Source organism: Phaseolus vulgaris, chromosome 9 (genome assembly GCF_051622355.1).
Source record: "Phaseolus vulgaris cultivar YP4 chromosome 9, ASM5162235v1, whole genome shotgun sequence".
NCBI lineage: Eukaryota > Viridiplantae > Streptophyta > Magnoliopsida > Fabales > Fabaceae > Phaseolus > Phaseolus vulgaris.
Genome location: NC_143506.1, coordinates 16,233,724 through 16,245,388, shown reverse-complemented (window position 1 = coordinate 16,245,388; position 11,665 = coordinate 16,233,724). Strand labels below are relative to the sequence as shown.

Genomic DNA, 11,665 nt, shown 5'->3' with positions numbered 1-11,665 from the left:
TCTATCTTATTTTATTAATTATTGACAATTAGCTATTTTTAAATACTTTTTTATTATAATTACAAATCACAAACTAAAAAAAATGCACGCGTTAATGCTGCAAGGAAATAAAAAAACATCACATGAAAATTATTTTATCCAGGTAGGAGAAATTCGTTTCATATTAACTCAACCTCAAGTTCAGAACCAGCCAAATCCTAAAACAGATAGTTATATTTAAATTTCAAAATTTGTAAACAAAACATATATTCGTAAAAAAAGAAGAAGCAGTTCATAGTATATTGTTTCTATTTTCTAATAGCTACATTTTATTATTTTTATGGGTTTAATGCTTATGAATATGAATGCAAGTTTTTAATAATAAATTAATAAAAGAATATTTTGAGCAGAACTATTTAAGTATTTATTCTAAATATCATCAAATAGTAAAGTAAGAAAATTTATTATCAAGATACCTAAAATTAATTATATTTTTCCATATGACATTTCAATATATATATATATATATATATTAATTTTAAGTATATTATTTAACATATCTATTATTTATTCAAAAAAATTATATACAATAATTTATGTTTAAATAAATATTATAAAAAATCATTTTAATCAATTAATTAACCTAAATAAAGTTTAAAATATCTGTTTTTTCATTAGTTACATATTATACACATATTTTTATTCATTGCACTTGCATTTTCTTTTTCAGAAGTATATGTATATATATGTACATATTTTCTATTTTCTTAATAAAAACTAAAATATGAGAGATATGTTATTGTATTTTAGGAAATATTATCTAAAAAAAAGATATAACCAAAGTACCTGAGAGAACAAAGTAGGATTTATGAGAGATTTTTCAATCAATGAAATATAGCGGGAAAAGTAGAAAGAAGAAGGAAAAGAAAAGAAAAACAGAGAAGAACCCTAATTTTCTGGTTCTATTGGAAAACCAGCTTCTAGTCTCTATAAGGACAGGGCAGCAATGGAGTGAAGCAGAGGAGAGTGTTGAGAGTGTAAGGTCAGAAAGCAGAGACTGCAACACCAATGACATCTACCGATAAAGAATTGGAAGAACAACTCCTTGAAGCCGGTAACAAGCTCGCAGACCCTCCTTCGTCCGTGGAGGAGCTCCTCTCACTTCTAGAAGTAATAATATCTTTTCCCTTCAAATATTATTTTAAACTCATTTTTTTCATGATTTTTGAGCTTTATTTTCATTATTATTATTATTTGATGCATGTTTTGTGCATGCATGTTGTTTCAGTGAGGTGTGTGTGTTGTTATAGTAGACGTACGCAATATAAAGCTTAAAAAGTTACTGGTTCTAATTGGTAAGTGGTGATACTGTTAACATGCTGGAGTTGACATGGTCAATCTTTGATTGTTTAGTTAGAGATATGTGAAATGGAGTATGAAAGGGAAGAAAAAATAATTAGGTCATGAGATTTTTTTTTTTTCATTTTTTAATCATTTGTTGGTTATTGGTTTGCTGGGGAATGAGTTAAGCGAGGGTTTGGAGTGGTGTCAAGTGTCAACAGTGGTGCTAGGTCTGAGGGATGTTGGGCTTGGTGCCAGTTGTTATGGCAGAGGGGTTGGACTGGCTTCACCTTAGTAATGGTTTTCCTCCACATTTGATTACCGGGGCATCACACACTCTGCTGCATCTGCTCCAGATTTAATAAGATTCACCCTTCACCTTTATGTTTATTTAATATTGAATATTTGGCTATTTTTGGTTTTGTGACGTAAAGTAGGTTTGTGATACTGGGCACGAATGTTAGTGGCTTTGGGGATTTGATGTGGAGCTAGGGGTGTCAACTTGGGCTACTGCTGGTTAGTGGTTCATACGTGAAATTTTAGAATATTAGAAGATTCATAAAGATGATGTAGCAACAACAACAACAAAGCCGTATCCCTTGAGGTGAGATAATATACTTGGATCATACGCAGTAGGTAGCCCATTGGTTCAACTCAAGAGAAAAGTTTCAGAGATATATTTTCCACGAGATTTATATGACTAATCCCTCAATGTCCTTCTTGGCCTCCCTCTCTTAAACTTTATGGACTAAAAACCATACTATCTACTCTCTCTACCTGGCTTTCCTTTGTACGCATCCTAACAACCTTAAACTATCTTTTGTCCTAGTTTCCTATTGTTGCTATAGTTGTAAGGCCTTTTCCTGGAATCACTTTTTTTTTATCAGCATCCTGGAATCACCTTGCAATCGTTATAAACCCTCTCATCAATTTGGGACCTTGAACTTCCACTCTTAAAAAAGTGATAAGGTGCTATTTGCATTTCTTGACGCAAGTGTTCATAAATGTGAAATCATAGGCCAAGTAAATTTTAAAATTTGATAAGTATCATCATTAATATGATTTGAACCATTTATTGCTAATTCTACAATATCAATGAATATGATTTATTGGAACATTGGTGGACAAAAATTTCCATGGTTCACTTAGAACAAACCACAGGAAAGAAGAATCCTAAATCATAGGAGAACTTGAGATTCTCAATACTTTAAAAGCAAACCTTTGTAATTCTGGTTGTTGATCACCATATGGTTCCCACCATTGTGCTGGAGTATTGGTTGAGTGCACATCAAACACTTGAAACTCTCAATCTAAGCATCAATCTTACTGCTCTAATCGATGTCTCCCACCAACCTATCTAAACAGTCATAAATTCCACACTTCACTTCATAATCCGCTTTAAATTTAGTCAACATGGGATTAAGACAATCATGGTTGTCAAACTCGCGAGTTAACTCGTTAACTCATCCGAGTTTACATTTCCACTTACCCTGGACGGGTACTCGTGAGTTTGTGAACGAGTTAGTGAGTCCCTATGGATTCTTTTTAAACCCAAAACGTGCTTTGGTTGAGGTTGTTGTGTTGTGGTTGTTCATCGTGTTCGTGGTAGCCTCGCTGCTGTTCATGGTCGCTCTCCTCGATGTTGTTCATGGTTGCTTGCCTTGCCTCTCTTCTTGGTGCTGGTGTGTTATTGGTTGCTGCGAGATATTGTTTTCTAATTAGGGATATTAGGGCAGCCAGATTGGGAAAATGTTTTAATTGGAGAAAGTTTGTTTTAATTGGAAGGATTAGGGTAAGAGATTGGGGAAATATTTAATTGGAAATTTTTTTAATTGGGGAGACTAAGGCAATGCGTATCTGCTGGAAAAAAAATTATTTTATATGTGAAGTAAACTCACTTACGAGTTGAGTCTATGAGTCAAGTTTACAGAACTCTCATGAGTCTACATAGATTTTGGGTACAACACGAAGTTGAACTTTGAAGTGAGGTGAAGCTGAAAAATCCATCTGTGATAAAAGATATGCAACGCTTCAAATGAACACCCATCTAAATGTTTGGTCAAAATATTAATTACATTTTTGTGATTTTGCATATTATTTTTCCTTTGCATGGCAGCAAGTAGAGAGTCTCCTACTAAGGGTTGAACAGTCACCTGCATCCTCCATGCAAAATGTACTCTCTCCACCATTGAAAGCATTAATTGCAGACAATCTTTTGCGACACTCAGATGATAATGTCAAAGTTGCAGTTGCCTCTTGTATCAGTGAGGTAACAAGAATCACTGCACCTGAAGCTCCTTATGATGATGATCAGATGAAGGTTTGTAGAATTGTTTTCTATATCAGTTTATGAATAGACTTGACTATTATCATGCTCTATATGAAAGACATCAGTAAATCAATTGAATTTTATCAATGACAATTTCTTGCAGAAGGTTTTTCAATTAATAGTGTCTTCATTTGAAAATCTACACGATAAGCTAAGTCAATCATATGCAAAGAGGATTTCAATTCTTGAAACTGTTGCAAAAGTCAGATCATGTGTGGTTATGCTGGACCTTGAGTGTGATGCCCTGATTTTGGAAATGTTTCGGCATTTCTTGAAAACAATAAGGTAAGACTATAATAACTGTTTTTCCAATTTTGTCGTAATCATGGCTTCAAAACGTTGTTGTCTATAATACTACAATTCTTATCTTTTACTTTATAGTCTGTATGATATATCTTAATGTGTTTTTCTTTTTTCCTGCTTAATACCTTGTAAATTTGTATGAACTTGTGTGATTCTTGATTACTTCTGTATAACTTTATGCTCTGATGCACAAATACTTTAAATTTGATTATGTATCCATATCACACCTGTAGTGGATTGATACAGTGTAGTATGTTCCACCCTTATAGAACTTGACTGCCTCTCTATTCATCTCTCTTGTGTGCATATTTTTTGTGGATAATATATGAATGAATTTTTTAACTTGAACTGACAAGAATATGATAACGATAGCATATCAACCTAAATATCAACTATATTCAGAGAAAGATAAATTATACTTATACCCCTTGAGATTTCACCAAATTTCTCAGTACCCCTCAAATTTTACCCCTATGCTTATCCCTACACTGTTACTTGTTTGAAAAAATTGTGTCGTGTACCCCTATAGGGTATGTGTGCCATCTCAAGAAGCCAAATAGGGCGTTAGTGTAATTAATTAGGAAAAGATAAACAAACAAATTAATAAAAAAAATATAAATAGATCTATATTTTAGTTAATATATTGCCATACGAATATGCTGATTTAAAAAAAAATATTGTATTTATGTATTGAACCCAATGCTCGTAGTTATACCTATTCAACATAGTTACATATATAAATGCATTTTTGTAACGGTTGAAAACACTTAATGTTGGGGGCATCTTCTAACCGGGCCCATTTTGTGAATTTCAGGGAGCATCATCCAGAAAATGTTTTTTCGTCCATGGAAACAATTATGACTCTTGTTCTAGAGGAAAGTGAAGATATATCCCTAGACCTGCTGTCTTCACTCCTGACCAGCATTAAGAAAGACAATGAGGTCGTAGTTTAATGTTTCAATTTCATTCATTTTAGTATTGTGATTTTAAAGTTGAACCTTATTTTTTTTGTTCGTATTTATCCCTGTATTGACATTGATACTCATTGTTATCTAGGAAGCTTCTCCAATTGCCCAGAAATTGGGGGAGAGGGTCCTTGAAAATTGTGCAACCAAGCTTAAACCCTACTTGGTCAAAGCAGTGAAATCCTTGGGTATATCTTTGGATGGTTATAGTATTGTACTTGCTTCAATATACCAAGATACATCTGTTGACTTGGAGAAAAATGATACATGTGTTACTAGTGAGCATTTGGTAAGTTTTCTGTTGGTCTTTTGTTAATTAATGTTTGAAACATTTCATGATGACAAATTCAAAAACTTTTCTTTTCATCATTTTTACTTCTGAAATATAAGAGTGAGTCTGCAAAACAATTACCCGAGGAGTCAACACATGTATGCCCCCCACTTAATGCTCCTGTTTCTTATGTGTGTTGTGGTTCTAGATTTTTATCTTGCAGATTTTAACACGGAAACATGTTGATTGTGGTTTGATCAGGAAGTTAACAAAGATTCAAGGGAAGCTACACCCTTTCAACAAGAAAATCCTGATGTGAATATATCAAAGTCAGTCATGAGCAACGGTGTTGCTTGTGTTGGAGAAGATAATGCTTTTGTTGATTTCAAGTCCAATAAAAAGCAAGAGGATGTTGATTGTTCTGATCACTCTGAAGGTTTGACTACAACTAGTCATGAGGTGCACAAAGATTTGGACACCAGAAAAGTTGACAATAGTAAACAAAAGTCAAAACATTCTACCAAGAGACGACGAAAGAAACCGAGCACTTCAACTAAATCAGCAAAATCTTCCAAGGGTAAAGTTGCTGCTAATGAGAAAGAGTCTGAGAAAATGCTGGACTATGAAAGGCACAGCAAGAAAGTTCCCCGTTCCTCTTCTGAGGACCATTCTGTTGAAGCAGCAGGAGCTTCAGAGAATGACAAAGAAATTGACGCTGAGATTTCATTACCAAAGGCATGCAATGATGAATCTGAAGTAGTTGCTTCTCCTCCAAGTGAGAGCTTCCATGAGGAAAATCTTTCAAAGAAACTTGGACGAACAAAAATGAAAGATGGCTATGTAAAAGAAGGAGCTGCAGAGGATCACTTTAAGGTGTCTGGAGGAGCTAGTGATTCAGAAGCCCAACCTGCCAGGAAGTCAGTGAAAAAGTCACATGGTCAGATCTTTGTTGTGAAAAAAACTAGTGTGGTAGATTCATTAAAAAAAGGAAGTGGTTCAACAATTGATGCAGATACTAAAAAGCACTCTGCCAAGAAATTAGATATTAACAAAAAGGGTACTGGTGGATCCTCTTCAAGGCAGATGGGGGACAAGAAAAAGGGAGGGTGGCGGAAAGCTAACTCTGAAACAGATGTTGCAAAATCGTCTGTTATGGATGTGGACAAGGTATTTTTTTATGCTTTTAGACGGTGCTTGCTACTGTATATTAACGTTATGGCTACATGATTTTATTTTGCTTTGTTGTGTTAAAAGTGAAGCATTAAAGAATCTTTGTTCACTATTTAGGAAATGATTTCTTCTCCAAAGTCTGGTACAAAATCAACTAAAGATGAAAATCCAGAGACTCCCAAGACAAATGTAATGAAACTTACCTCAGGAAAAGAAAATATATGTTTCCTGTTCACCCTAAATTTTGAATTACAATATGAAATCTTCAAATATATATTTGTTAGGGAACTTTTCCTTTGGGAAAGTCTTTTATTTGTTAATTCTAGATTTTTCGTTCTATTGCATTGATTACTAGTTATCTTTCTGCTGTGTCAGGAGTCTGATATTGAGAAATATGGTGAAGGCCTTGTTGGTTTACGGGTCAAAGTTTGGTGGCCTAAGGATCATGAGTAAGTACTTGGAATCTCTTTAGTTTTTACATTCCTTCACTGAAATTCTTGTTAACGAGGCTAAGGAAATGCTTTAAGCTGTTTGATATTTAATTTTAAATTGTAATCTCTAGTTTTATGAATTCTAGAATGTGTTTTTAGACCTTAAACTGGACTAATGTTGCAGTGTTAGTGATATCTTAAATTAGGTGTGTTACAGTCATTTCTACATGTATCTTTGTGTAAACCTTTCTATGAAGTGACCATGATCTTTACAGTTTGAGTTCATTGGCTTATATGTTTTTTTCATTAGTTATTTTGATAGTCTATATGTTAAACTACTCCGGGAATACCTTTTGAAAATGTAGTGTTAGAATGCTTTGATGTGAGATAGCGGAAGAGTTTATGTGTTTGAATTAAACTAGTGTATGTCATGCTCCTTCTATTTATGATCAGTTTATCGGTTCATTTTTATGTAATAGAAATATTTACTTTCTATTTTCAATGACATGTAATATGTTACAGGTTTTACAAAGGTGTTATTCATTCTTTTGATTCTGCCAAAAAGAAGCACAAGGTGAATTATCAGATTTTTAAGTCATCTATTTACCTTCCCTTTACTAAGAAAATCTTTGCATTTTTTGTTCTTCTGTGTTGCTCTACTGGTACCACTGTTATGTTACATTTGTTTAATCCTTTTATAAGGAAATAAAGGATATGAATTTTTTACTTTGAAAAAAAAAATCAAACAATTAACATTCTACTTTTGTCCTCTAGAAGACCATTTGACCAATTCATCATGAAAGTTGGTTTATGTTTTTGGTAGCACTGAATATGTTGTTCATTTATATATTTTCCAAAATCATTCCTAAAATTGGGATTCATTATCCTTTTCTTTCTACCTAATTGATTCATCTTATTCATTTCTTACAAGAGAGAGAATAAGCTTATCTTATTAATTTATATAATTATTTATTGAAAAAAAAATTGTAAAGTAATTGGTAGTATTTTTGTCAAAAAATAATTAATACTAAGATAAGCTTTCAAGAAGATTTAATGGAAAGGGACAAATAAGTTTCTGAGTGTCTTATATTTTTCTGAAAAACAATGAAAGTAAAACTCTATACAATGAAACAGAATGTCATTTTAGTGCTTTTCTCATGAGCTACAAAGGGTAACTTGTAGGAAAACGCCATTTCATAAAAGCACTTCTTTCCAAATTTTCCATATGTACCCTAGTTAACTTCTTGAGGACAATGACACCTGTTCTCTATTTTAGGTCTTCTATGATGATGGAGATGAAGAAACATTAAATCTTGTGAAGGAAAAATGGAAGGTCATTGATGCAGACTTAGATGCAGATGAGGTTGGTGTATGGCTTGTCCTTTTTATGCCAAACTTTTTCTGTCTAAATTAATGGCAATCATTTCTATGGACAGGAGGAACAAAGTGGGCGTGCAAGTCTTGATGCTTCCACTGATATGTATGTGCTGCATATTGTTAATGCTGTATTTTCCTTTATTTTTCATGCATTTTTCAGAGTATGTATGTATTTATGTTGCCCCTTTGCAAAAACTGTGTATATAAGAGTTCTGGACTTAGTTGGTGCTGTTGTTTGTTCTTGTTGCTGATTTGTTGGATACATGGTTTGAAAGATAGTTACCATGATATATTTTACCTGAAAACCTGAACCTACACTTGGCAAATGTATATTTTGTGAATGATGATTTGCCGGTGCCCTTAATTTGGAGCTTTTAGATATGATTTATCCTATGGTATAGTTCTGAACTAGTCCCAGCTCCTTTTCTTGGCAGTCGTGGATAGTTGTTGCTGTTGTATATTTGATATATAGATTCAAAAAGTGTAAATTGTCGTACATAATACCTCGCCAATCAATTAGGCCATGTGCTGCATTGGTTTGATTTTTATCAATTAAGAATGTGTTAGTAGATTGTTTAATGTTCCCTCTTTTTTTGAAGGGTTCAGATGGACATGTCTTATTTTTTGCTGTATTTTGTTATTCTCGTTGTGGTATGCATGGTGCTCTTTCCAGCTGCCTCTAATTGGTCTTATTCACACACTGCATTGCACGGATCCTATTTAGGCCACCGGAGAAGAAAGGGAAAACAAGTGTTGGTGAGTCAAACAAGCAAGGAAAGATGGATCATTCTTCCGGAAGGTTGGTGACTATCAATTAATCTATTTCAGTGACACCTCTTATTTAATATCTAAATTATTTACATCAATTTGCAGCAATGGAAAAGTAGCATCCAGTAGATCAAAGGGTGTATCCATGAAGTCTAGCGACAAGTCCAAAGATGGTAACAAATTGAAAGATTCCAAGACTATTAGCAAATCAGAGGATGAAGTTAGTAAAAAGTCTAAGGACAGTACTGCTAAAAATGGTAGCAGAAAATCTGTTGCTGATAAAAAAATTAGTAAATTCAAAAACACTGAAACTTCCGAGACAATTGAATCAAAGGATGATAAAACTAACACGTCAAAATCCTCTGTCAAGTCTAAGCATGAAACTTTCAAAAGTGGACAATCCAAACTAGAAACCAAGAAGACTTCCTTATCAAAAGGAAAACTTCTCAAAAGTGGTGGAAAGATTGATGTTAATGGTACAGGCAAGGTGAAATCTGGTTTGTTGAAGAGAAAAGATCCCGAGAATGATTCAGATGTTTTGGTAGGAGAGGTACAAGATGATAAGAGAAAGACTTTACATTCATCAAAGCCACAAGGAAGAGAACTCAAGAGTGGAAAGAAACGTCAGAGAAGCTAGAAGTGGGTGTATTTATCCTTAACTGGGTTGCTTGTCTTCTACTTATCAGTTTTACTCTTCCGATGGCTGGAGTGATCAAATGAATTTAAGCCGTGTGTTGAGGTAGCTGTTTATCATTTTGTGGTAATTATCTTGTTGCTAATATTGTTATATTTAGTTATTAGTTAGGCTAGTTTAGTTGTAGGGTGGGTTAGTGTCTTTAGACACTTTTCCGATGTTTATAGACTAGATGAATGTTATATAAAGGGTAACACTGGAAAGTAGTTGGCTAGCATTCACTTAAAATATTGCTTTGGCACTACCTGATGTTTGATAATATATGATATGCATTTATTAACCTTGCCCTTGGTTTTAATGGTATTTTAGATTTGTATATACTTTAGTCATCATAACAAGTGTTGGTAAATATAGTTATTTGTTATTATTTAAATTTATTATAACAAGTATTGGTATGCGTGATACTTTAGAATATTAAATGTAACCTATATACATGTTGAGTATTTGTAAGTTGCTATAATTTTTCTTTACAGCCAGCCATAGATCATTGAATAATGCGCTTACATTATGCTCCCATTCAAATGCATTTTTCTTATCTAAATTTTATATTCATCCTATTATTTTATGGACATGTTAGTATTTTCCATTTTCATTGGTTTTGGTATGACCAGCTTTTACTTTTGTAATGTTATGAATGTTGATAATGTTTTTTTTTTTTTACATGCCTTCATTGGTGGGAAGTAGCTACCAGTTTTTTTATTACTAATGGTTGGAAAATTAATGGTAGAAGCAAGTTACACTTTTAGGTGATTTTAATAATGTGGACAATAAAGAAAATGTACATATTTTAGTTGTTCTTTTAAATATATTAAACATCTTTTAATGGGATGATATTGTATTTTGGTTTATTACTAGAATAATGTACATCATCAACTATATTCTAGTAACACTTTAGATTTTTTAATGATTAATAAAAATGTATGCTCCCAAAAAATATTGAATTATAAATCCTGTTCACCCAACTCTTTCATTACAAACAACATCTGTTAGAGTTGAGATGGTATTGAAATGATATATCACTGTTCTGTAAACTTGTATTGTATGTGGTTATAAATTCTTTAGCCAAATCCTGTCAATATTGTTGTGTTTGTCTCTGTTTTTATAGATGAGTGAAAAAAAGAGTTATTGAGAGGCACAAAAAATAAGATGGGCATTTCCATAACCAGGTGATAAAAATAATGCTTATCTTTTAGTGACTTTAATAAGTGGTGATATTTGTAGGGTAATAGTCATGTAAGATTATCAATTACTTTTGGCTAAATTGTATTGTAACTTATTAACTATTATAATTATGTGATTTCAGTCTTTTTTTATCATTGAAAATACAAGAAGTTGTTAGAAATTTACTTTAGCCATAATGTATATGTGATAAATTATTCAATTATTTATTTTATTAAATAAATAAGCAAAAATTATTTTGTTTTTTTTTAAGATTAAATTATCTAAGTAAAATATGATACCAAAAAGGTTATCAAATTATCTCAAATGATGTATCTTTTTATATATTTTTTAAAAGAAAAAAGGTTATTTAGTTATTTTGAAATAAAGATAAATTTTTTAATTAAAAAATGACAGCAAAACAAGTTATTAAGTGATGTATTTCCTTTATATAATAGTATAGATTAATAATATCAAAAAATTATAGTCACTCAATTATAAATTGTATCGTGTTCTCATCGAATTTGGTGTCTAAATTGTTCAAGGTCGTGAATCTGAATTGTTGACGAAAGATTGCAGAATTTTAAGAGAATTATAATGTTCGAGTAATAAATAAGTATATTGAGTGACTGAGATAGAGATTTATGGTTACTTTAAAGTAACTACCGAACAGTTATCAATGATTTAATATTATTACAAATGTTTAATATCATATTATCTAATTGATATTAATTACTGAATTTCAGGGACCAGATAATACATATTGTAAAAATAAATAATTAGTTATAAAATGTATATTAAATTTGTTAAATTATTATTATATTCAAATATATTTTAAATATAAATAGAAATATATTGTGAAAGATGCAAGTTAAATAT

The 11,665-nt window shown here is 32.0% G+C and overlaps 1 protein-coding gene across 5 annotated transcripts; it reads left to right on the top strand.

The window, feature by feature from the left end:
• Positions 1–840: 840 nt before the first annotated feature.
• Positions 841–9,908, top strand: LOC137821382 (sister chromatid cohesion protein PDS5 homolog C). Of its 5 annotated transcripts, none has more exons than XM_068625943.2 (13): positions 841–1,149; positions 3,437–3,640; positions 3,753–3,934; positions 4,767–4,893; positions 5,009–5,206; positions 5,450–6,355; positions 6,476–6,577; positions 6,734–6,807; positions 7,312–7,363; positions 8,066–8,152; positions 8,226–8,269; positions 8,891–8,965; positions 9,040–9,908. In XM_068625943.2, the coding sequence occupies exons 1-13, from the start codon at positions 1,048–1,050 to the stop codon at positions 9,569–9,571; spliced, it is 2,685 nt and encodes an 894-aa protein (XP_068482044.2). In that variant the 5' UTR covers positions 841–1,047; the 3' UTR covers positions 9,572–9,908. The 5 variants fall into 5 exon arrangements, 4 of the variants coding, with proteins under 4 accessions (XP_068482044.2, XP_090151122.1, XP_068482046.2 ...); XM_090294996.1 differs by having other exon boundaries at positions 4,767–4,896; positions 6,476–6,547; XR_016515448.1 differs by lacking the exon at positions 6,476–6,577 and having other exon boundaries at positions 8,773–8,965.
• The last annotated feature ends 1,757 nt before the right edge of the window (positions 9,909–11,665 follow it).

Coding starts and splice junctions, on each gene's coding strand:
- LOC137821382 (XM_068625943.2), top strand. CDS start 1,048: ATGACATCTACCGATAAAGAATTGGAAGAACAACTCCTTGAAGCCGGT. Junction 8,153..8,225: donor CAGACTTAGATGCAGATGAG/GTTGGTGTATGG, acceptor TTCTATGGACAG/GAGGAACAAAGTGGGCGTGC. Junction 8,270..8,890: donor CTTGATGCTTCCACTGATAT/GTATGTGCTGCA, acceptor GATCCTATTTAG/GCCACCGGAGAAGAAAGGGA.